Here is a 27010-nt window from a genome sequence, read left to right as displayed (position 1 = left end):
GAGTCTTCCCTTATCTTCAGTTTTTTGGAAGAGTTTGAGAACAGCTTGCATTATTTTTCTTTAAGTGTTGGTAGAATGCACTAGTGAAGCCATCTAGTCTTACATGTTTCTTTGTTGGGAGGATTTTGATTATTGCCTCAATCTTCTTACTCATTATTGGCCTATTGAGATGATTTTTTTTCATAATTCAGTCTTGTTAGCTTGTGTGATTCTAAGAATTTACCCATTTCTTCTAGGTCATCCAGTTTGTTGGCTTTTATTTGCTAACAGTTGTATCCTGCAATTCTTTTTATTTCTGTAGTATCAGTTGTAATATCTCCTCTTCCATTTATAATTTTATTTATATGAGTCCTGGTTTTTTCTTGGTTAATCTAGCTAAAGATCTCAGTTTATCATTTTTAAAAATTGCTTTTGGTTTTATTGATCTTTTCATTGTTTTTTGAGTCCCTATTTGATACATTTCTGCTCTAATTTGTATTATTCTGCTAATTTGAGGTTTAGCTTTTTCTTTTTTTTTTTCTAGTTCTTTGACATGTAAAGTTTGGTTATTAACTGTATGTCTGTCTTTATTTGTGATTTAGGGTTTTATCACTGTAAACTCTTCCTTAGAAATGTTTTTGCTGCTTTGCATAGGTTTCAGTATACTGTTTTTTTCAATCTGTTTGTCCCAGATACTTACTGATTTTCCTTTTTATTTCTTCTTTGACCCATTGGTTGTTCAAGAGTGTGTTCAGTTTCCACATATTTGTAACTTTCCAGCATTCTTGCTGTTACTGATTTCTAGATTCAAACCACAGTGGTTGGGGAAATATACTTGATATGAATTCAGTCTTCTTAAAGTTATTAAGACTTGTTTCGTAATCTAACATATGATCTATCCTGGAGAGTGTTCATGTGCACTTGAGAAGAGGGTGCATTCTGCGACTATTGGGTGGAATATTTCCTGTGTATGTCCGTTACATCCCTTTGCTCTATAGTGTTACTCAAGTCCAGTGTATCCTCATTGATTTTCTGCCTACATGATCTATCCACTGATGAAAGTGTGGCATAGGAGTACCCTTCTATTATTATATTGCTGCCTGTTTCTTCTTTCATTCTTGGTAATATTTACTCTGTATGATTAGATGTCCCTATTTTTAGGCACTTATATACTTAAAATTGTTATATTGTCTTAATGAGTTGACACCTTAATCTTTATATAGTGTGTTTACCTCTGGCCACAGGGACTGGTGTGTCTCCTGGTGGGTTCCTAGTTTTATAGTTTTTTATTGGAGCCAAAGCTCCTACAGAGGCACTTTTGCACTCTGCCAAATTATTGTGAGTGAGGGGTGACAAGAGTAGACGACCTCCTATTCTGCCATCTTACTGATGTGTCTCTTCACCTGGAAATTCTTCAGGTATTAAGTTTTGAAATAAGATAGTGCAAGACTTCAAGTGTGTTCTTTTTTCAAGATCATTGTGTCTTCAGAGTCCCAGAAGACCCATACAAATTTTTTCAACTTCTTAAATTTTTTAATAAAAATGATTTTATTTTATTTTGTGGGTTTAATTTTTTGAAATTGTTTTTAATGTTTGTTTATTTTTGAGAGGTAGGAGGAGGGGGGACAGAGAAGGGGGAGACACAGAATCCAAAGTAGGCTCTAGGCTCAGAGCTGTCGGCACAGAACTCGACACGGGGCTTGAACCCATGAACTGTGAGATACTGATCTGAGGTGAAGTCAGATGCTTAACCGACTGAGCCACCCAGGTGCCCCTAATTTTTTAAATTTTAATTTTAATTAACATACAGTGCAAAATTTAGGAGTTTTAGGAGTAGAATTCAGTGATTCATCACTTACATACAACACCCAGTGCTCATCCCAACAAGTGCCCTCCTTAGTACTCACCCCATCCGGCCCATCCCCCACCCACCTCCCTCCATCAGCCCAGTTTGTTCTTTTTCGTTAAGACTGTCTTGTGGTTTGTTTCCCTCTCCTCTTCTTCCCTTTCCTATATGTTCATCTGTTTTGTTTCTTAAATTCTACATACAAGTGAAATCATCTGGCATTTGTCTTTATCTAATTGACTTCTTTCACTTAGCATAACACATTCTAGTTCCATCCACATTGTTGCAGATGGCAAGATTTCATTCTTTATGGTTAATATTCCATGTATACCACAGTCTTTATCCATTTATCAGTGGATGGACATTTGGGCTTTCTCCATAGTTTGGCTATTGTTGGTAGTGCTGCTATAAACACCAGGATGCATGTGCCCCTTCAAATCTGCATTTTTGTATCCTTCTGGTAAATACCTAATGGCACAATTGTGAATTGTAGGGTAGTTCTATTTTTAGTTTTTTAAGGAACCTCCATACAGTTCTCCAGAGCAGCTGCACCAGTTTGCATTCCCACAACAGTATAAGATCCTCACCTCTCCACATTCTCACCAATGCCTGTTGTTTCTTGTATTGTTAATGTTAGCCATTCTGACAAGTGTGAGGTGTTTGTTAACCATCTGGATGCCTTCTTTGGAAAAATGTTCCTGTCTTCTGCCCATTTCTTAACCAGGCTATTTGTTTTTTGGATGTTGAGTTTGATAAGTTCTTTATAGATTTTGGATACTAACTGTTTATCAGATAATGTCATTTGCAAATACCCTCTCCCATTCCATAGGTTGCCTTTTAGTTTTGTTGATTGTTTCCTTCTCTGTGGAGAAGGTTTTTATCTTGACAAAGTCCCAGTAGTTCATTTTTGCTTGTTTCCCTTGCCTCTGGCGATGTGTCTAGTAAGAAGTTGCTCTGGCCAAGGTCAAAGAGGTTGCTACCTGTGTTCTCGTCACATTTAGGTCTTTGATTCATTTTGAATTTATTTTTGTGTATAGTGTGTATTTATTATTTTGTGTATAAGAGAGTGGTTCAGTGTCATTCTCCTGCATGTTGCTGTCCAGTGTTCCCAACACCATTTGTCAAAGAGACTGCCTTTTTTCAATTGGATATTCTTTCCTGCTTTGTCGAAGACTAGTTGACCTATTGTACATACACACTTTATAATAGTATTTCCTATTTCTCTTTTTAAAAATTTGCCTTTGGAATTTTGATAGGAAGTGCATTAAATCTGTAGATCGCTTTGGATAGTATTGATATCTTAACAATTTTCAGTCTTGCCATGAACTTGGCTGTTTTTATTTGTATTTGTATCTTCTTTAATTTCTTTCAGCAGTGTTTTATAGTTTTCACTGTACAAGTCTTTGACCTCTTTAAATTTATTTCTTAGCACTTTATTCTTTTAAATTCTATTGTAAATTATTTTTAATTTTATTTTCTGATTTTCCATTGTTCAAGTTTAAAAAGGACAGATTTTTTTGTTACTGATTATTGTATCCTACAACTTGTCTGAATTTGTTTATTCTAACAGATTGTGTGTGTGTGTAGAATCTTAAGGGTTTTCTGTATTTAAGATCATGCCATCTGAACAATGATAAGTTTGCTTCTTCCTTTTAAAATTAGCTGTTTTTTATTTCTTTTTCTTGCCTAACCGCTCTGGCTAGGACTTCTAATACTGTGTTGAATAAATGTTGCATGAGCAGCCACCTTTGTTTTATTTCTGACCTTAGTGGGAAAAGTTTCAGTCATTCCATGTCCAGTATAATCTTAGCTGTGGATTTTTCATAGATAGTTTTTATTGTTTAGAGATTCTTCCTTAGATTTTTTTTCTTGAGGGGGTATTGAATTTTGTCAGATGCTTTTTCTGCATCAAGTTAGATGATTGCTTCTTTTGATTTTAATATGTTAACATTGTGTATTACATTGATTAATTTTCATATATTGAAGTATCCTCATATTATGGGAATCAATTTCACTCGGTCACAGTGTATGATCCTTTTAATATGCCTTTGGATTCTGTTGGCCAGTATTTTGTTGAGTAGTTTTAACTTTAGTTTTCCTAAGTGATATGGTATGTGGTTTGTCTTGTACCATCTTTTCCTATGTTTTGTATCACAGTAATGCTGGCCTCAGAGAAGAACTTAAAAATCTTTCCCTGTTCACTTTTTTAAAAGGAAAAGATTGAGAAGAATTGGTGTCTTCAAATGCTAGAATTGTTAGAATTTACTAATGAATTCATCTGGTCCTGGGATTTTCTTTATTGGATGATTTTTGATTACTGATTTCATGCACTTATTGGTATTAGGCCAATTAAGATTTTCTTTTTCTTTGTTTTTTAGTCTTGGTAGNGAACCGCGAGATCATGACCCAAGCGAAAGTCGGATGCTTAACCGACTAAGCCACCCAGGCGCCCCTTGGTAGGTCATTTCTAAGAATTTATTAATTTAACTAGGTTATCCAGTTTGTTAGCATATGATTGTTCATTGTACTTTCTTTTAATCCTTTTTATTTTTGTAAAATTGGCAGTAGTTTTCCTCTTATTTCTGATTTTAGTTATTTGAGTTTATTCTCTTTTATTGTAACCAAAGAAAGGTAAATTTTCTGGATCTTTGTGAAGAGCAAACTTTTGGTTTTGTTGTTTTTTCCCTATTGTTTTTCTCTGTTTTGTTTATATCTTGACTATAATCGTTATTGTTTTCTTCCTCCTAGGTTTGGAATATTTGTTTCTTTTTCTTACTAAAGTTTAGGTTCTTCATCTGAGATCTTTTTTTAATGTGTTTACAACTATAGATTTCTCTCAGCACTGTGATGTTTCTGCCAAGAAGTCTCTTGATAATCTTACTGAGGATCCCTGCATTTGATGAGTAACTTTTCTTCTTCATTCAGGATTCACTCTGTGCTTTGGCATTCAACAATTTGATTAGAATCTGGTTCAGTGTGAATTAAAGTATCTTTTTTATATATAACATCATTGTCTATATAGAAAACTCTAAAGCTGCAAAAAAACTCAGCATTAATACACAGATTTGGCAGAGTTATAGCCTCTAATTTCAGTATCCAAACATCACTTTTCTATATACCAAATTCAGAGGACAACTGGAATTTAAAATTTAAGAAAATGGATATTTGAGTAGCTTGAGTGTCTGCCTTCAGCTTAGATCATGATGTCATGGTTCATGGGTTGAGCCCCATGTCAGGGCTCTCTCTCACTCTGTCCTTCCCCTGCTCACACTCTCCCTCTCTCTCAAAATAAAAAACTGAAAAAGGTGACACAGTCCAGGAAACTAAAGGCTCAAATAAAACCTGAAAGCTCATAAGCTGCAGGGCTGGAATCTGCGACAGAGTCACCTACAACCTCCAGAGGTAGCAGGGAAGCAGTGAGCACAGGGGCTCAAGGGGAAGTACACCTGCTTGCTTACTGCCCTTTGTGGCTGTTGGGGGGTCTCCTTCAGTTTAGTGTTCAGACACCAGANAGAGGGGCTGCACCAGTTTACATTCCCACCAACAGTGTAGGAGGGTGCCCGTTTCTCCACATCCTCGCCAGCGTCTAGAATTCTCTGATTTGCTCATTTTAGCCACTCTGACTGGTGTGAGGTGGTATCTCAGTGTGATTTTGATTTGTATTTCCCTGATGAGGAGGGATGCTGAGCATCGTTTCATGTGTCTGTTGGCCATCTGGATGTCCTCTTTGGAGAAGCAGACACCAGAACTTTTAAAAGATAAACTGAGGCATATTAAGATTTTTAAGAGTTTGAGGACAGACCTGTTTGAAATAAGCAGCATCCATCTAGCAGATAGAAGTTCTAAGGAAGTATGCAAAGTTAGCTAGAAGGGAGCAGGATGAAGGAAGTAATACAAGGGCAAAAAGGTAGGTTCTTTTCCTTTCAGGGAAGACAGGAGTCTGTCGGGCAGATTACCTGACTAGTGCTGACCAGGTGATACTGAATAGCTGCTTTAAGATTCCATTTCAGGGATACCCAAAACTGTAATTAAGTTGTCTCATTTTGGTGACATGGGGCTCAGCATAAGCAACTCCATTTTGGACCTATCATCTTGTTTTTAATGTGCCTGATGGGGTGAGAGTGACATCACCAAGGCCTCAGATGAGGGGTCCCAGCTACAACTCACAGGACGAGCGGCAGAGTGCCGCATATGGCAGAGGAGGAGGGGGCTCTCGTTACATACAGTGGGCCGGGAGGTCGGCCACGCTGCCCTTCCACTCTCATCCAGTCCAGCCTTCCTTCCTTTAATGTCACCGGAAACATTTGTTGCTCCCACAGTTCCCAGGGCCAGCGAACAAGAGTAACCGACAGTGTCTGTATCCAGCCTAGACTTCCCTCTCTTCTGCCTGATCTCTGCTCCCCCGGACGCTGTGCAGGTGTCCTGTGCCGCAGCCCGTGGCCTCCAGCAGCTGACCTCCTGCAGACCTGGAGCGGGTGGTGTTCTGTGGACAGAAAATTTACTGAGTCCCTGGGCAGTGATCTCATTTTCTCTGTGTGTGCTTCTTAATTGTAAATAGTTTGAGATTTGGTTTATTTATATATCCATTTATTTGTAACTTTTCCTAAACTGTGCCCTTAGAGAATTTGGTAACATGTATTTACATTTGTAATTATTTCCTTAATAGGTATTTAATGGACTAACAACTGCCCCATTTTAAACATACCCAATCTGGTCATTAGAGATTCAGATAATATCTTTTTCAACCTAAAGTACCCATACATCTGTATAATAAACTCACTTATTAATCTGAGCTAGAATGAGTTAAATGAAAGTTGCATTGAAGTAAAAGAATTGTGTAATGATCCAAGCAGCTAGGATCACATCAGGATGGGGCACACATGTGCCCACAGGGTACAAGCATCATCTGAGGAATGGTGATGTGAGAGGCATAGACACCCAGGCCTGGACAGATACTGATTTATGAAGCAAAAACAACAGAGCAGTGGCTGGGGTACTTTCTACCTTTTCTTGGTCAGTTATGCTGGTTTGTAAACCCGCCCGATCATCCTCTGTGCAACTGACAGCAAATTTGTGCATTCATTCATTCATGCATTGATTCTAAAATGTTTCTTGAGTGCCTACTGTACACAAGGACTATTCCAGGCACTGGGTACACATCAGTGAATAAAAAAACCTGTGCTGTTCACAACTTACCAGAGTGTCAGCCTCCACAGGAATAGGTGCTGGTGTAGGGGAACCTATACTGTAATTCACTAACTGCTGGAAGGTCAGTGTGCACAAGTCTGAGAGTTAAAGGCTCCAGAGGGACACACTTTGGGTGAATATAGCACTGCCCACTTCTATAAGGTGCTCGTAGTGAATATTGGAGAAAAATCCCCTCATGCTTCTGGCAAAAGGAACCATATTGAAGGAAGGGCAAAAGGAACCATATTTAAATACAGCACAGCATTCCATTCTTAAAAAGGTCTGTCCTAAGGAGAAAATACTTAACCAAATTTAAAACCCCCTGGAGGTTTTTCAGAGCCTAACTGACATGGGGGAAGGGAAATAACCCAAATTCAACGGATTCTAACCTTCTTTGGGAAGAAAAGGAAACACTTCCAGTCCCCCCTAGCCTTCCATGTGGTTGAAAAGAAATAACCAGTTACGGCCCATTCTAGCTGTCCTGTTCCATTAAGTAGAGGGGGAGCAGAAGCACATATTTAGTTCCCAGTCCAGAGGCACAAGCTCACAAAATGACTTTGAGACCTAGCCATAGGACTATAGAACACCTCCTTCCTCCATGCCTTGCCACCAAATTACTAAAGGCCCATTGACAGCAGTTTATTTTAGGCAATTCATCACTTCCAGACTCCAGAAAAATGTACAAGGCCCACTTTTTTAAAACTTTGAAGACCTAAAACAAGAATCATATATGGCTGGGTTATAATTATCAGACTAGTAATATAAAATAATGATAAATATGCTAAGTGTGCTAATAGAAAAAGTAGACACCATGAAAGAACAAATGGGCAATATAATACATTTTAAGAAAGAATCAAACAAATGCTAGATACCAAAAACACTAACAGAAATGAAGATTGCCCTCAATGGGTCTTCTAGTAACTAGACATGATTGAGGAAAGAATCTCTGAATTCAGGATTTATTCATAAAAACCTCCAAAGCTGAAAAGCAAAGAGAAAAAAAGACTGGCAGAATATCTAAGAATGTGGGACAATTATGAAAGGGGTAACATACACCTAACAGAAATATCAGAAGGAGAAGAAAACTACCTGAAGCAATTTTTGAAATAAAAATGGCTGAAAATTACCCTGTATTCCTACCAAACCATTGATCCAGGAAACTCAGAGAACAATCACGATAAATGCTAAAACTATACGTAAGGCATATCATTTACAAACCATAGAAAACCAAAACCGAAGAAAAAGTCCTGAAAGAACTTTTTTTAAACCACTATACCTATAGTGAGGCAAAGATAAAAACTACATCTGACTCCTAAGAAACCATGCCAGCAAAAAGAGAGAAGAGTGAAATATTTAGTCTTGATAGAACAAAAACAAAACAAAAGAAGATTAAAAAAAAAAAACCCTCACCAACCTAGAATTATATGCCCTGTGAAAATATCCTTCAAAAGTGAAGGAGAAATACTTTCTCGGACAAAAATATACACAGATACACTTTATATAGAAATTAAGAGTATTATAATGGGTTTTTAGTACCCGTGAAACAGTGTTACTTAAAAGTAGACTCTGATTAGTTTTAAATGTATTACAAAGTTATACTAAGAAATGTAAAAATAAGTAAATAAATGTTATGCTAAGGAGAGAAACCGGAATGATGTAAAATAGTTGAAACCGTGAGAGGCAGAAAAGAGTAGAAGACAAAAATAGGAACAAAGGCAACAAACAAAATTGTAACAAATATAGGTATCAGTCCAGCTATATCAGTACTGATGGTGAACATCAGTGGCCTAAATGCACTAATCAAAAGCATTGTCAGAATGGGGGAAAAAATACATGACCCAACTACATGCTGTTTATAAGAAACCTACTTTTAAATAAAGATGTAGATTAAAAGTAAAAGATGGAGAAAAATATGCTAACAGCAAAAGGAAACAGGAGTAGCTATATTTCAGACAGGACAAACTTATTTATTTTCAAGTTACTTAACATACAGTGTAGTCTTGGCTTCAGGAGTAGAACCCAGTGATTCTCATCATTTACATACAACACCCCATGCTCATCCCAGCAGCTGCCCTCCTTAATGCCCATCCTCCATTTGACGCACCCCTCCCTTGAGCACCCCTCAGTTTGTTCTCTGTATTTAAGAGTCTCCTATGGTTTGCCTCCCTCAGTGTTTTTATCTTATTTTTCTTTCCATTCCCCCATGTTCATCTGTTGAGCTTCTCAAATTCCACATATGAGTGAAATCATGACATCTGTCTCTCTGACTTCACTTAGCATAATACCCTCCAGGTCCATCCACATTGTTGCAAATGGCGAGATTTCATTCATCGCTGAGTAGTATTCCATTGTATACATATACCACATCATCTTTTTTTTTAATTGTTTTTCGTTTTTTATTATTGAGACAGAAACAGAGCATGAGTGGGGGAGGGGTAGAGAGCGAGGGAGACACAGAATCCGAAACATGCTCCAGGCTCTGAGCTGTGAGCACAGAGCCAGATGCGGGGCTTGAACCCACTTCCCGCGAGATCATGACCTGAGCTGATGTCGGATGCTTAACCGACTGAGCCACTCAGGCGCCCCTACCACATCATCTTAATCCATTTGTCAATTGATAGATATTTGGGCTCTCTCCATAATTTGGCTGCTGTGGATAGCACTGCTATAAACATTGGGGTGCATGTGTCCCTTTGAATCCCCATTTTTGTATCCTTTGGATAAATTCCTAGCAGTGCAATTTCTGGGACATAGGGTAGTTCTATTTTCAACTTTTTGAGAAACCTTATAGTGTTTTCCGGAGTGGCTGCACCAGTTTGCATTCCCACCAACAGTGCAAAAGGGTTCCCCTTTCTCCATATCTTCCCCAATATCTGTTGCTTCCTGAGTTGTTAATTTTAGCCATTCTGACGGGTGTGAGCTGGTATTTCATTGTGGTTTGGATTTGTATTTCTGACAATGAGTGATGTTGAGCATCTTTTCACGTGTCCATTTGTCATCTGGATGTCTTCTTTGGAAAAAGTGTCTATTCATGCCTTCTGCCCATTTCTTTACTGGACTATTGTTTGGATGTTTGGTAAATATTTTATAGATTTTTGGATACTAATCCTTTATCTGATACGTCATTTGCAAATATCTTCTCCCATTCCATCAGTTGCCTTTTAGTTTTGCTGATTGTTTCCTTTACTGTGCAGAAGCTTTTTATCTTGATGAGATCCCAATAGTTCATTTTGCTTTTATTTCACTTGCCTTTGGAGACATGGTAAGTAAGAAGTCACTGAGGCCTAGGTCACAGGGGCTGCTGCCTGTTTTCTCCAGTAGTATGTTGATGGTTGTTGCGGGCGAAATAACACAAAGACAAGACACACAAAAGACAGACAAAGACACAACTCTGGCCGGGGGGAAAAAATTCTCCACAAGCCCCCTTGCGGTTTATTTTTATACCCCGGTAGCTGGACACATACCGGAATCTAAGAAATGCATTCTTTTACCAAATAAGGACAAAAAGCCAAGCACATTCCAAGGACGGGGGAGGGGGGAGCAAAGGGAGGAAGTGACCACAGCATGTTTACTAAGAGGCCTGCCCGAGGCCTGCCCGGAACTCCAGCCTCTTCCTTATTTTTAAGGAGGGCATGTTCCCTCGTATGCGAGTGGATCATTAACCTTGGATATTGTGTACAGGCCTCTTGGCAGAACATCCTGTTTGCAAGCATGATCTACCCAAGCAGAGAGTCTTGTTTGCAGGCACATCTCTGTTTCCTTAACCATTCTTTCTCGTGGTCACTGTCGGGCTCCCACATCTCCCCCTTTTTTGTGAGAAGCAGTAGCAAGCTGTAAGGTGGCGAGAACGCGTTGCCTATCCTTTTTTGGTTGTTGCCCTCTTCGCCAGCACCGGAAGACTAGAATAATAACACAGCATAAGAGTATTATGAACAAGGTATTCCCGAAAGTAGTTCCAATTAGGGTAGATACATGCCCAAGAGGATTCAAATTATTCATCCCTTCCTGTAAATCCCTTAACAGATCGGACCCAGTAATGTCAGGTAGCGTTTTGCTAAATGTAGACAAAATTTGTTGCTCTAATTCCATAATTTCCTTAGTTAGGTTCTGATGCCCTATTAATGACCGTTTCAGCTTTTCCCAACCCTCACTCATGTTGAAAGGCACAGGTGTTATAATTGAGAGGAGTTCCAATCACATTTCAACACCCTTTTTGTGGATAAGACAGTTAATTGATCCCCAAGCCAAGAAGCACTATGTTGAAGATTGAGTACATCAGTTGCAAGTTGTGCATCCAAATCTCATTGTTGCCATAATAAATGAGAGTCTTTATGCCACTCCCATACAAAGTCTGCTGTTTGGATTCCTTGATGCAAAGCAAGTCCAGCCATGGCAGTGGTTGCAGTAACTGAAGCCACTGCAAGAACTGAAGCTATGATTACTCCAAGCATGCGTCGGGACCGGTGAAGCAAGGTCTGTACAGCAGTCACCAAATGAGATACAGCAAAAAAATCCGACCAAGGTCTTGTCAGATTTACAGGTAGCCATACTTCGGTTCGAGTTTTAACAACCACCAGTGAAAAATTAGAGTTGTTGGTTTGTGTTTCAAAATTTTTCCACCATGACTGATTTACACATTCTGTTAAATTACAATGATTACATGATATAGATCCCTCTGTAGCATTCCAAGTCCAGTTCCCATACAACAATGCAAAGGGGTATTTTAGACAAGCCGTAGCAGAATAAGATTTATTAACATGCAAGTTAACATGAAAGGGACCTGAACTGTCAGTCATATTGAAAGTATAGTTTCCCGACCATATAGTGAGATTCCCTGAAACTGCCCATAATTTCCAAATATTCCCTTGAAAGTGGGGATACCCTAACAATTGCAACTGAGGGGGAATGAGTGCAAACTGCTGCCATTTTACGGTTTCATTACTGTTACCCACTAAAGTACCATTAATTCGATGCCATTTGAGAGTTTTGTTAGACCATTTTTCCAAAATTTGGCCATGATCAGGGCTCCAGTCTACAATAACAAATCCAGAATAGTTCATGACCTTAAAAGGCCAATGACCTCGGCAACTTTCCCATTCCAAAGATTCTATAGAAGGAATAAAAAAATTAGAAGGGCATAATGGTATAAAGATATCAGGATGGTGACTCATCGGTGTCGNGCCATCATAGCCAACAGCAAATTAGTAGGATTACGAGGTTGACCAGCATTAACGAGCGTTTTCTCAGCCTCCTGTGTAAGCTTCTTCAGTTGCCCCCATGTTGGAGGCGACGCAGATCGGGTAGGGAAGGTAAGGCTCCACCGTGCAGAAAGCTCTTCAAATTTTCGCACAAAGTGATCATCCATTATGAATCTTGATCAATTGAGTTGGTGCCCAAAACCTAAAATTATCCATAGATATGAAAGCATAACCTCGCCCCAAATGTATCAGTGATGCTGGAACCCAACCTTTATCTTTATACCAAATGAGTGTATTCAAGTTCTTCTTATCCTCTTCTTTCCTTCGAAAATGCAATTCTGCTGCTGATAGATTTTCTTTGCTCCAAATATTCAGAAAATTTAAAGTAAGGTTTTATTCAAGATGTCTTTTGGTTTCATAAATCTCTCCTGTTCCCCCTTTTTTATTTTTTCAATATACTCACGTAAAGTATGATTAGCTCTTTCAATGATAGCTTGTCCTTGACTATTATAAGGGATGCCAAAAGTATGAATTATATGATATTGGGATAAAAAATGAGCTAATTTTGCAGGTTGGTAGGCAGGTGCGTTACCAGTTTTCAATTCAGTTGGTACCCCCATAACTGCAAAACAAGATAATAAATGAGTAATAACAGCGTCAGATTTTTCAGAATGTAATACAGTAGCCCATTGGAAATGTGTGCATGTATCCATAGTATGATGGATGCATTTTTGTTGTCCAAAAGATGAAATAAAAATTACATCCATTTGCTATTTCTGATTTGCTTGTAATCCTCTTATGTTGACACCTGGTGGGGTAAATGGTAAGGTAAAAGGCACGCAAATGGAACAAGAGCGAACAGTAAGATTTTTTTAATCCTTTAGAGTTAGTATGTTGCAGACGATGCTCTTGTTTTGCTGCTTCTATAGGATAAAGTAATGCATCAGTTGTAGCATTTCCGAAGGACAAGGGTCCAGGAAGGGCAGAATGTGCACAGATATGAGTAAAGAAAATTGATTCTGAACGCCACAGAAGCGATTGTTGTACCTGATAAAACAATTTATCAATATCTGTCTTAAGAGTTATAGGCAGTGAAACCTGAGGAAGCTGTAGACAAGAGAGAACAGCATATCGAGAATCTGAAACAATGTTAACAGGAAGTTGAGGAAAATCTTGCAAAACTAAATAAATAGCCCACAACTCAGCAGGCTGTACAGAGGAGAACGAATGGGGAAGGACTTTAGAACGTTCAAAAGTCCAGTATCCAGTGGTGTTTTTATTTGCATCAGTAAAAACAGTGGGTCCTTTAACTGGAACATCTGAAATTGGAGATTGAGGTATCATGGGGTTAGTTCGAAGAAAATCAATCAATTTAGATGACGGATAATGATTAGAAAATGAACGAGGAAATGAATCAAGGGAAATCTGCCAATTTTCATTAAATTGTAAACATGAAGATATCTGAGCATTCGTTAATTGAGTAACAATCTGGTGTGGTTCTTTCCCTGATAATTGTAGAATACGATTGCGACCCTTCTGTATAAGAAATGCTAATTTATCCATATATGTAGTTAATTTTTTGGAGAAACTGTTAGGTAAAAAAACCCATTCTATTAATCCTTTTTCTTGAGCAGTCGCACCAGATGGAGAATGAGGGGTATGAAATATTATGAATGAAATAGGTTGAGATGCAGAAATACATGTTAAAAAACCGTCATTTAATATTTGTTCAACAAATTGAAGCTCTTGCAAAGCCAAGGGGGTTAAGATTTGGGGACTATCTAAAGCTGTGTCTCCTTCTAAAGTAGAAAATAAGTGTCGTAATTGATAAGTAGGTATCCCAAGTACCGGGCGTAGCCAGTTAATATCTCCTAATAATTTCTGGAAGTCATTTAAAGTTTTTAAATGGTCTCTTCTAATTTGTAATTTTTGAGGCCGGATTCGGTGTTGTTCTAATATTGTCCCTAAATAAGAAATGGGAAAATCCTTCTGAACTTTCTCTGGTGCTATATGCAAGTTATATTGTTTCAAAGCTTCCTGTACCTTTAAGAAGAATTTATCACATTCAGCAATACTGGGAGCTGCCAATAAAAGATCATCCATATAATGATAGAGAATATAATTAGGATACTCTTGATGGATGGACTGTAAAGAACGAGCTACAAACTCTTGACACAAGGTAGGACTATTCCCTGTGGCAAGACTGTCCATTGGTAGCGCTTCACAGGCTGAGCGTGATTAAGAACAGGAACCGTGAAAGCAAATTTATCTCTATCTTGTAATTGTAAAGGAATAGTAAAAAAGCAATCTTCAAGCTCTAGTGCCATTAGAGGCCAATTTTGAGGAATAAGAGCGGGAGAAGGAAGGCCCAGCTGTAAGCCTCCCGTAGGTTCAACACATTTATTAACTTCTCTTAAATCCGTCAACATTCTCCATTTTCCAGATTTCTTTTTTATAACAAACACAGGAGAATTCCAAGGGGAAGTAGAGGGCTCTATATGGCCAAGTTGAAGTTGCTCTGATACTAATTGCTCTAAGGCCTGGAGCTTCATTTTTAGTAATGGCCACTGCTCAACCCATTCAGGAGTATTAATTATCCATTTTACTGGGAGTGCTCGAGGACCTTGAGCAGAGGCCACTAGTTTCCCGACGGAATGGTTACAGAAGCCCCCATGGGAGAGAGAAGATCTCTTCCCCATATATTAATAGGTATACTAACAATATAAAAAGTGACAAAAACTGTTTTTCCATTATGGAACTGGCATTGTAAAGGACGAGTACTTTTCCAAACATCTGCAATGGAGCCTAATCCTGTCAGCATTAGAGGACTTTTTTCTTTGTTCCAGTCCTGGGGCCATTGTTGAGAGGAAATGACTGAAACATCTGCCCCTGTGTCTATTAACCCTTCAAAGTTCCTTCCTTGTATGGTCAAGGAAAGAATAGGGCGAGAATCCGTGATAAGCATCTCCCAAAATATATGTTGCCCAGTACTTCCAAAACCTCCTGACCTTTCATTAGGAAGAGCAGAAAAGGGAAGATGAGATAAAAGAAGTATTTGTGCTATACGTTCTCCAGCCAATAGTGAAAACGATAGAAGTAGAAACCATGATTAAAATTTCTCCAACAAAATCAGAGTCTATTACTCCAGGAATTATGGTTAGACCTCTTAAAGCCACGCTGCTGCGGCCCAGTATTAAGCCAAAGGTGCCTTTAGGCAATGGGCCAAATATGTTTGTTCTTAATTTATAAATGCCACCTCCCGGAGACAAAACATTTTCAGCGAGAGGCAAATCAGCAGCAGCACTTCCTGAAGTTGCAGAGCGTAAATCTGACACCATTAAAGGTTTGGTTATTCCTGATGTAGTAGTCATCTCTAAGGGTTGTTGGGAAACAAAGGGGTTACTGGAGGAGTGGGAGGCGTGGCCAGTTGAGTCCCCGGCATTGTTCTTGGGCCCTGGGGACTGAGGCCCGCTAAGTAGTTTCTCGAATGTGGGTTACCAATGGGATTGCCGTATTTATCAGTTTTNAATATGTTTGTTCTTAATTTATAAATGCCACCTCCCGGAGACAAAACATTTTCAGCGAGAGGCAAATCAGCAGCAGCACTTCCTGAAGTTGCAGAGCGTAAATCTGACACCATTAAAGGTTTGGTTATTCCTGATGTAGTAGTCATCTCTAAGGGTTGTTGGGAAACAAAGGGGTTACTGGAGGAGTGGGAGGCGTGGCCAGTTGAGTCCCCGGCATTGTTCTTGGGCCCTGGGGACTGAGGCCCGCTAAGTAGTTTCTCGAATGTGGGTTACCAATGGGATTGCCGTATTTATCAGTTTTAGAACGACATTCATTGGTCCAGTGAAGCCCCTTGCCGCATTGGCGGCAAAGCCCAGGGGGCTTATTTTGTATATCCTTGTTTTGCCTTAAAATTTTTGCAATCCTTTTTCATATGTCCAGGTTTCCCACAATGGTAACAATTTCCGCCCTTAGAGGGCTTCATAGCTTGAGCCAAGGCGGTAGCAAAAACAGTAGCATTATGTTCAGTTCCTCCCACTCCCGAACAAGCTCTACTATATTCAGCTACAGAAGCTCCTTGCCCTCTTAAAGGACCCAAAACATGTTTACATTCCGGGTTTGCATTTTCGAAAGCAAGTGTCTGCAAAAGTATCTCCAAGATTTCATCATGTCCAACAGCCCGCTCAACAGACACCCGCAATCTAGCAAGAAAATCAGTATAAGGTTCATTGGGTCCTTGTAAAGTTTTTGTGAAAGAAGGCTGAGCGTGGCCAGTAGGTACAACATGACGCCAAGCCCTAAGAAATACTTGGCGCACCTGTTGTAAATCCTGGTCAGAATATTGAGCCTGATCTCTTAAGGCTCGAAATTGTCCCTCTCCCATCAGTTTATCCTGTAGAGGACCAGGAGGGTTCTGTCCCTCATTAATTCGAGCCTGCTTTCGGGCTGCTTCTTCCCACCAACTCCTTAATTGCAACCATTGGGATCCTTCAAGCACAGCCTGGGCTATGGCCTCCCAATCCAGGGGAAGAACCAATTTTGTTTTCCCTACAGAATCTAACATAGCTAATACAAAAGGGGATTGGGGACCATATTGAGCGACAACAGCTTTAAGGTCCTTGAAAAACTTATATTCAAAAGGCGAATATTGAACATTAATCATATTGTTGGGAGCTGCTTGCCGTTGAATTGTAAATAATTGTGGAGGATCTATGAAACCACCAGAGGGCACAGGGATATCATCATCATAGAACATGGACATGGGAAATGAGAAGGAACGCCCCTCTCGGTCTATATCTGGAGCCCCATGAGATACCGGAAAAAGAGAAGCATAGGGAGGGGCCGTGGGAGTAGGATCCTTCTTTGTACCTTCATTTTGTGTTTTCCACCATTGTTGAAAAAGTCGGGTCACTTTATCAACCTCGTCGTTCCCGTCAGACGACGAGGAGGACTCACTAGAACTATCCGATTCGGCATCTGATTCCCCAGACCTGGAATGCAAAGCAGCGGCCGCGGAAGCGTCATTTAAAGCGGCAGCATCTGATTCCTTTTGTTTCTCGTTAGGGACTGCCTCATAAACCACCTCAGGTTTTGTAGATTTAGTTTCACTATCTGTAGAAGNCCAATTTTGTTTTCCCTACAGAATCTAACATAGCTAATACAAAAGGGGATTGGGGACCATATTGAGCGACAACAGCTTTAAGGTCCTTGAAAAACTTATATTCAAAAGGCGAATATTGAACATTAATCATATTGTTGGGAGCTGCTTGCCGTTGAATTGTAAATAATTGTGGAGGATCTATGAAACCACCAGAGGGCACAGGGATATCATCATCATAGAACATGGACATGGGAAATGAGAAGGAACGCCCCTCTCGGTCTATATCTGGAGCCCCATGAGATACCGGAAAAAGAGAAGCATAGGGAGGGGCCGTGGGAGTAGGATCCTTCTTTGTACCTTCATTTTGTGTTTTCCACCATTGTTGAAAAAGNCCTTCACCCCGATGGAGTGGAGAAGTCCTTTGACTAGCTCCATGTATTGTGCCTTTGCTGATGGGGAATTCCCCATAATTTTCCCGAAAGTTCCCCTGCCTTGGACCTACAGTCCCCAAGGGGTACTCACCCTTTCGGTTTCGCTCATGCCCCACTTTGGGCGCCAGATGTTGCGGGCAAAATGACACAAAGACAAGACACACAAAAGACAAAGACACAACTCTGGCCGGAGGGAAAAAATTCTCCGCAAGTCCCCTTGCGGTTTATTTTTATACCCTGTNTCTTTTTTCCATTGGCTACTCTTTCCTGCTTTGTTGAAGATTGGTTGGCCATATATTTCTGGGTCCATTTCTGGGTTCTCTATTTCATTGATCTCTGTGTGTGTGTGTGTGTGTGTGTGTGTGTGCGCGCGCCAATACCATTCTGTCTTAATGGTTACAGCTTTGTAATATAGGACNCCACTGTCGGGCTCCTACAATGGGTTCCTGTCTCACATTTAAGTCTTTCATCCATTTTGAATTTACTTCGTGTATGGTGTAAGAAAGTGGTCCATTTTCATTCTCCTGCATGTTGCTGTCCAGTTCTCCCAGCACCATTTGCTAATAAACAGGCTGTCTTTTTTCCATTGGCTACTCTTTCCTGCTTTGTTGAAGATTGGTTGGCCATATATTTCTGGGTCCATTTCTGGGTTCTCTATTTCATTGATCTCTGTGTGTGTGTGTGTGTGTGTGTGTGTGTGCGCGCGCCAATACCATTCTGTCTTAATGGTTACAGCTTTGTAATATAGGACAAAGTCCAGGATTGTGATGCCTCCAGCTTTGGTTTTCTTTTTCAACATTACTTTGGCTATTCAGTTTCTTTTGTGGTTCCATACAAATTTTAGGAGTCTTTGTTCTAGCTCTTTGAAGAATGCTGGTGTTATTTTGATAGCGATCGCATTGAACATGTAGATTGCTTTGGGTAGTATCAACATTTTAACAATGTTTGTTCTTCCAATCCATGAGCATGGAGTGGTTTTCCATTTCTTTGTGTCTTCCTCAATTTCTTTCATAAGCTTTCTATAGTTTTTGGCGTACAGCTCTTTTACCTCTTTGGTTAGGTTTATTCCTAGTTATTTTATGGGTTTTGGTGCAGTTGTAAATGGGATCAATTCCTTGATATCTCTTTCTGTTGCTTCATTATTGGTATATAGAAATGCAGCTGATTCCTGGGGCTCCTGGCTGGCTCAGTCGGTTAAGCGTCTGACTTTGGCTCAGGTCATGATCTCACAGTTGGTGGGTTTGAGCCCCGCGTCGGGCGTTGTGCTGACAGCTCAGAGCCTGGAGCCTGCTTCAGATTCTGTGTCTCCCTCTCTCTCTGCCCCTCCCCACTCATGTTCTGTTTCTCTCTGTCTCAATAATAAATAAACATTAAAATTTTTTTAAAAAGAAATGCAACTGATTTCTGTACATTGATTTTTATATCCTGTGACTTTGCTGAATTCATGGATCAGCTCTAGCACATTCTTGGTGGAGTATCATGCAAGACAAACTTCTGAACAAGGAAATTTGTCAGGGATAAAGAGGGCCACTATATTATAATATAAAAGGCAAATTGTTCAGGAGGATGTAACCGCTTTTAATGTGTGTGAACCTAAATACAGAATGTCAGAATATGTGAGGGGAAAACTGCCAGAAGAAAGAGGCCAATCTCCTCACTCTCAGAGTTGGGAACCTCAGCACTTGCTTTAGAAATGCACAGAAAATCACTGAAGATGTGGTTAAAATCAATAGCACTATCAATAGACTAATGCAATAGCATAACATTACACATTTGTCTCAAATTCACATGGAACTATTTTAATAGTCCACACTCAACCACAAAACACACCATAAGAAATAAAAGAATATTAATTGTGCAGTATATGCTCTCAAGCCACATGGACTAAACTAGAAATCAGTAAACAGAAAAATGGTTGGAAACTCCCAAAGCACTTGAAGATTTAAAGTATACTTCTAAATGAGACATGAGACGAAAAAGAAATCTTCAGGAAGATTTTAGAATTATTTTCAACTAAATGAAAATGAAAACACAACTAATCAAAATGTGTGAGATGCAGTGAAAGCAGTGTTTAGAGGAAAATGTATAGCAGTGAATGCATATATTGAGAAAGATCTAATATCAGTCATTTAAACTTTCACCTTAAGAAACTAGAAAGAGAACATTAAATTCAAAGTAAGCAGAAGAAAATAAATAATACAAATTAGAGCATAAATAATAAAATTGGAAACAGGGAATCAAAAAAAATCACTAAAAATCTTGTTTTTGAAAAGATCAATAAAATTGATAAACCTTTAGCCAAGCTAATCAAGAAAAAAGAGAACACACAAGTTACTAATACTTTGGTAATTAATTAGAAATTGAAGAATGCACATCACTTCAGACCCCACGTGTTGGAGGCCGCCTCCGACAGGTCCAGGGGTCCCTGAAGGATGGACGGTGTTGGCGAGAGAGTGAGGGAGACCTGAGATTCTTTCTGATCCCCAGGCAGGCATCTCTTCTCCTGTTGGTTTTGGTGTCTTTATTTAAAGGTTCAGCAACAACATGAGGTCAGAGAAAGGAATTTATACAATGGGAGGCCTTTTGCGATAACAAGGTTTTGATATTCTGCAGAATTATTCCAGTCATAGTGAATTTACAACCAAGGAATTAACAGGATGCTCTTAGTGAAAAACAGGATAACATATAGGTTAAATTGTATATAGATAAGCTAGGAGTCATTCTTTCCGGCTCTCAAGAGGATGAATGTTTCTGAATTGATTTGTTTGTGGAAACTAACATGGGGGCCCTGAATGTGTCAGTCTTTGCACCTGGGTTTATGTGTTAGCTACTCTTATCTATCCTCATCCCAGCTGCCAGTGTAAGGGAGGGTGTTTGTGGAATGCAGGCCTTGAGGAAGGGACTGCCATGCTTCACCAATTAGCAAAGATACATGTAGTAACTATGTTCTGCCCTTAGCCCCAAAATAGGCTCTTTGTCTCAGGGCCAGGCTCAATTGTAACTCTTGTGTTATGCAAGTCTTGGGTCTGCAAGGCCCATAGGAAGAGCCTTTTGACAATCACCCACAGAGCTTTCATCTAAAGTCTCTTTTGTAAAGGCAGGAATATGCTTTTCCTTATGAGGTATCTGTTCAGAATATGGGTCTGATATGGAATATTGTGAGGCCTGGTCAATACCAGCAGGCTCATTTCCAACATGAGCCAGTAGTAGCAGAAAGAGATACCAGTTTTCATTTCTCATGGCAGGAGCTGTGCAGACACTGCCATTTCCTTGCTGTGATTGCCATCCAGAGAGGCCGGTGCGGCTCCCGGCACCCATGTACATTGCAAGGATAATCAAGGCATACTGTGCTCCAGACTTGATAGCCTGGATTAAATAGACCAACTCCTTAAAAGACATAGTCTGGGGCGCCTGGGTGGCTTAGTCGGTTAAGCGTCCGACTTTCGCTTAGGTCATAATCTCAGGGTTTGTGGATTCGAGCCCCGCGTCGGGCTCTGTGCTGACTGCCAGCTCAGAGCCTGGAGCCTATTTCGGAGTCTGTGTCTCCCTCTCTCTCTGACCCTCCCCTGCTCACGCTGTCTCTCTCTCTCTCTCCTAGAAAAAAAAAAAAGAGTCTGTCAAAACTCCACAAGAAGAAATAGATGATGTAAATAGACCTACAGCTACGACAGAAATTGGATCAATAATCTTTCAAAACAGAAAGCACCAGGCCCCAATGACTCCACTAGTGAATTTTATCACACAGTTTAAGAAGAAATTCTAATTCTGTACAATCCCTTTCAGAAGATTAAAGCGTAGGGAATACTCTCTAACTCATTTTATAGGGCAGCATACTTTTTTAAAGTTTATTTTTATTTATTTTGAGAGAAGGCAAGCAAGGGAGGGGCATAGAGAGAGAGAGCGAATCCCAAGAAGGCTTTGTGCTGTCAATGCAGAGCCTAATGTGGGGCTTGAACTCACCAACTGTGAGATCATGACCTGAGGTGAAGTCAAGAGTTGGATGCTTAACTGACTGAGCCACCCAGGTGCCCTGCCAGCACACTTCTAATACCAAAAAACAAAGGCATTACAAGAAAAGGAACTACAGATGAAATCTCTTACAAACATAGAGGAAAAATCATAAAATATTAGCAAGCCAAATTGAGCAACCACATATAAAAAAAATAGTATACCACCATCAAATGGGATTTTTCTAGGTATGCAAGTCTGACTCAATATTTGGAAATCAGTTAATGTACCCCATCACATTAACAGGCTAAATAAGAATCACATGACTGTATCAATATATGTAGAAAAGTATTTGACAAAATATAGAAACTCTGAGTATACCTAGAGGGGAACAAACTGAACTTGATACGAGAGTATCTGCAAAAACCAACAGCTAACATTCTTAGTGGTAAGAAACTGAGACTTTTCCTATTAAGATTAGGAATAATGGGGCGCCTGGGTGGCTTAGTCGGTTAAGCGTCCGACTTTCGCTTAGGTCATGATCTCACAGTTCGTGGGTTCGAGCCCCGCGTCGGGCTCTGTGCTGACTGCCAGCTCAGAGCCTGGAGCCTGTTTCAGAGTCTGTGACTCCCTCTCTCTCTGACCCTACCCTGCTCATGCTGTCTCTCTCTCTGTCTCTCCCCTAAAAATAAATAAAAAACATAAAAAAAAAAAAAAAAGATTAAGAATAGTGCAGGTATGTTCTCTTTCACACTGTTCTTCAACACCACACTGGAAGGACTAGCTAATAGATTAAGAAAAGAAAAAAAGTGTATACATATAAGGAAAGAAGAAATAAGATGATCTTTTTTTCAAACATGGTATGATTGTATATGTAGAAAATCTAAAATAAAACTGGACTATGGGGCGCCTGGGTGGCTCAGTCGGTTGGGCATCTGACTTCAGCTCAGGTCATGATCTCACAGCTTGTGAGTTCGAGCCCTGCATCTGCCTCTGTGCTGAGAGCCTGGAGCCTGCTTCAGATTCTGTGTCTCCCTCTCTCCTTGCCCCTCCTCCATTCTCTCTCTCTTTCTCTCTCTCTCTCTCTCTCAAAAACAAATAAAGATTAAAAAGTTAAAAAATATTAAGATGACTAATTATAGCAAGGTTGCAGGATACAAGGTTAATATGCAAAAGTCAATACCTTTCTTCTAAACCTTTAATGAGCTAGTGGAATTTGAAATTAAACACCAAACCATTTACAAAAATAAAATGCTTAGGTATAAATCTAACAAGATATGTACAAGACTATGAGGAAAACTACAAAACCCTGATTAAAGATAATTAAAAAAGAACTAAATAAATGAAATACTTCATGTTAATGAAAAGGAAGGATTTCACTCTTCCCCAACTTGATCTATAGATTTAATGCAACTCTAATAAAACTTCCAGAATCTTTTTTGTGGATATCAACTAACTGATTCTGAAGTTTACTTAGAGAAGAAAAAGACCCTGAATAGCCAACACAATATTGAGACAGAAGAACAAAGACACTGATAGTACCTAACTTCAAGAATTTTAATTAGAAAGATACAGTAGTCAGTGTTGTATTGGAGAAAGAATAGACAGACAGATCAGTGGAACAGTATAGAGAACCCACAACGGTACAAAGACCCACAAAAATGCAGTCAGGTGATACCTGACATAGGAGCAAAGGCAGCACAATGGAGGAGATAATTTTTCCACCAAATGCTAGAACAACTAAACATCTACATGCAAGAAATTAATCTAGACTTTACACCTTTCACACAAATTAAGTCAAAGTAGATCACAAATCTAAATATAAAATATAAATCTATAAGTCTAAAAAATAGGAGAAAGCCTCTATGACATTGGGTTTGGTGATGACCTTTTTAAATAAGACCACAAAGGCACAGTTCACAAAAGAAAGAACTAGTTTGCTGGACTTCGTTAAAACTTTTTGTTCTGCTAAAACAATGCAAAGAGAATGAGAAGACAAGCCACAGACTGGGAGAAAATATTTGCAAAAGACTGATCTGTTAAAGGACTGTTACATAGAATATATAAAGAACTCTTGAAACTCAATAAGAAAAGTCAATTTATTTATTTTTTAATGTTTTTTATTTCTGAGAGAGAGAGAGGGAGACAGTGTGAGCAGGGGAGGGTCAGANCGTCCCTCCCTCTCTCCCTCCCTCTCCCTCTGCCCCGCTCATGCTCTCTTAAGATAAATAAACTTTAAAATGCCAAAAAATCTTAACAGACACCTCAGCAAAAAGATAATACAGATGGTAAATAAGCACATGGAAAGCTGCTTTACGTCATATGTTAGGGAAATTTACAGCAACAGTGAGATACCACTACACACCTATTAGCATGGTCAACATTCCAAACACTGACACCACCAAATGCTGGGAAGGATGTGGAGTGACAGTAATTCTCATTCATTGCTGGTGGGAATGAAGAATGCTACAACTACTTTGGAAGATAGTTTGCTATTTTATTAGAAAACTAAACATGCTCTTACCATCTGATAAATTGTGCTCCTTGCTATTTACCTAGCGTTGAAATATCTCCTCCACACAAAAACCTGTAAACAGACACTTACAGGAGTTTTATTCATAGTTGCCAACATTTGGAAGCAACCAAGATGTCCTTAAGTAGGTAAAGAGATAAATAAACTAGGATATACCTAGGAAATGGGATATTATTCAGTGCTAAAAAGAAATGAGCTATCAAGCCATGAAAAAGCATGGAAGAATCTTAAATGCATAGTACTAGTGAAAGAAGCCAATCTGAAAAGGCTACCAGTTTGTATGATTCCAATTATATGATACTCTGATTGCAGCTGTATAGTTATTAATATATACGATGACTGTAAAAAGATCAGTGGTTGCCCAGGGTAATGGTGAATGGAGGGACATTTAGGTGGAGCACTGAAACGTCTCTGTATGATACTGTAATGATAGACATATGTCATTGTACACTTGTCCAAACCTGTAGATTGTATAACACCAAGATTGAGCCCACACATCAACTGTGGACTTTGGCTGATTATCATGTGTCGATATAGGTTCATAAATTGACACAAATGTACACTTCAGTGGAGAATGTAGATACTGGTGGAAGTTAATCATGTGTGGAGACGGGTGTGTGGGATAAATCTGTACCTTTCTCTCAGTCTTGCTGTGAACCTAAAATTGCTCTAAAAATAAAGTTTATTAAAAAAGAAAAAGCTCTGTCTTTCTGGACCTTCTTTCTCAAGGAGACTGAACATAATCAACAAGACAGACAAAAACTGAATAAATATTTAACATCTTTCCACTATTATTAGGTGAGCATCTTCCTCCTTTAAAATAGCTCCTATTTTTACTCTAGTGTCTCACTATAATAGCCCTCCCTTCCTTCTTTTGGGGTATCAGCTGCCAGTCCCTTGGGATCTATGGCCATGTCTTGGGTTTTCACCCATTTTTTAGGACCTGGATGGAAAAAGGCCAGAGCCCCATACTATGGTCAGTGTTTGCCAGATACATGGAGGAGAGGAGATGAGTAGGAGCTGGCTCCTGGTATTTCCAGTTCATGCATAGAACCCAGCCAGGGACTCAGCCATCCACGGGTGCCCTGGCCCCATCCCCCCTCTGCCCTGCCAGGCTGGCCACGACATTGGCCAGGATCACCATGGACAGTTCCTATTTGTATCCATCTGGTTCTTTCTCGGGATGAGGCCTCATCTGTCAGTTGTTTCTCCTCCTGACCTGCCCCCAGTAAGCCCCCTCTCATAGATACGTAAAACCACAGGGATGGGGGTGATTCAGGGCAACCAAAGGCAGAAATGTAAAGCTTTAGTGAGGAGTTCATTCTCTTAAAAATAAAGGATGGAATTGATCCAGTTTAATTCTGTATTAAAGATTCCCAGAGCAATCATGATCTGACCCATTCAGTGTATAATGGGCATGAATTAAACGTTGATCATCTCAGTATTTGGGAAGGGGCGTATTTAATTACTCTCTGCTTTTCACATGGATGGTTTGGCCTGGTGAGTCTGGCTAGGAGGGACCTCACAGTAACCATCTTCCCCACTTTATCCAGCCACGTAGAGAGGAGTAAGGTGGGACGCATCTCCAGGCATCACTGCTGGGGAGACCAACTCCCGACCTAGGATTACAAATCAGAATGTGGTGAATGGGATTCTCTGGGAATGAGCCAGTCACCGCGTGGAACATCTTTCAGACAATTGTAAATCCTTGGACACACACATCTCCACCGGTGCTTTCATGAGGTGATGGTGTCTGCACTGGTGCAGGGGTGCTGGATTAGCCACGCTCTCCTTTCTCCTGGATCTGTCCGGGGTGACATGGGGTATCTGGTACCTGAGGCCGAATCGTGTGGGGCGGATGGATGTAGCCTGTGGAGGAGACTGAGACCTAAGACTTTCTAACTTTTGCTGTTACTTTTTATTAGATAGCATCTAATAAACCCTGTCAGGCCTGTGCTGAGCCTCCTCTCCTCTGGTTGGTCCCTTTGGGCCTTACCTGTATGTCACTCCCCAGATTGTCTCTGTGCCATTTCTCTGTTCCTTCCTTCCTTCGGCCTCGTGTCCCCATGGGCCCTGTGCATAATGAGCAGCTTGTCCAAAGAAAGATTTTTGTCTTTCCCATCCTGCCGTCTCATACGAGTCTTCTTGACCCTTCGGCCACCCCCCTAATGGCCAGGACAGCAGAACTTTTTACTTGAAGTGGCAGGAAATTAGAATCTTCAGTCTCTCAGTAGAAATCTTATGTTGTCTCCTCACAGAATCACACAGTTTGGCGGCACCTGGGTGGCTCCGGTAGTTGAGCGTCCGACTCTTGGTTTCAGCTCAGGTCATGATCTCGGGGTTTGTGGACTTGAGCCCAACAAACAGGCTCTGCTGGCAGCACGGAGCCTACTTGGAATTCTCTCCCTTCTCGCTCTCTCCTCTCTGCCCCTCCCCTGCTCAGTCTCTCCAGGTAAATAAATAAACATTTTTACAAAAGAATCACACAGTTGTTCTTACCACAGTCCGGGTCTGGCCAACACAGATTCCTGGCCCGGGTTTGGTTACCAGACAAGCACTCCCTGCACTGTGACAGCGACAGGGCAGAGCCCTCAGGCTACGGATGAAGCTGAGCAGGGAAGCCAAGCCCTGTGTTACTGAGAATGAGAATCAGCAGAAGTGGCAGAATTCAGGCTGATACTAGACGTCGTAAGTCAGCAAGGCCACAGCACAGGTGAATGTGGGGGCTTCTCTGTGACGCTGCAGGTCTGGAGATCTGGCAGTCTTCCCGTTAGTACTGGT

At 40.2% G+C, this 27010-nt stretch overlaps 1 protein-coding gene across 6 annotated transcripts in view; it reads left to right on the top strand.

Moving 5' to 3' along the window:
* LOC144227726 (zinc finger protein 37A-like) overlaps positions 1–27010 on the top strand; it is a 95702-nt gene that overhangs the window by 25793 nt on the left and 42899 nt on the right. For 2 of the 6 annotated variants that reach the window (XR_013334034.1, XM_077759478.1), the window contains one exon: positions 21347–23860. The exons of 2 other annotated variants lie outside the window; for them this stretch is intronic. Coding sequence is in view for 2 of the 4 variants with exons in the window: in XM_077759478.1 (XP_077615604.1) it covers positions 21347–21393 (47 nt within the window). In the remaining 2 variants the exon portion in view is untranslated. Of the gene's footprint in view, positions 1–6144; positions 6618–21346; positions 23861–27010 lie in introns of those variants that run through there. 2 more of the 6 variants (XR_013334033.1, XM_077759480.1) reach the window with 1 other exon arrangement.

Source organism: Crocuta crocuta, unplaced genomic scaffold, assembly GCF_008692635.1.
Source record: "Crocuta crocuta isolate KB4526 unplaced genomic scaffold, BGI_CrCroc_1.0 scaffold41, whole genome shotgun sequence".
In the NCBI taxonomy this organism is placed as follows: Eukaryota; Metazoa; Chordata; class Mammalia; order Carnivora; family Hyaenidae; genus Crocuta; species Crocuta crocuta.
The sequence above is the reverse complement of the archived record's forward strand: the minus strand, read 5'-3'. Positions and strand labels throughout refer to the sequence as shown.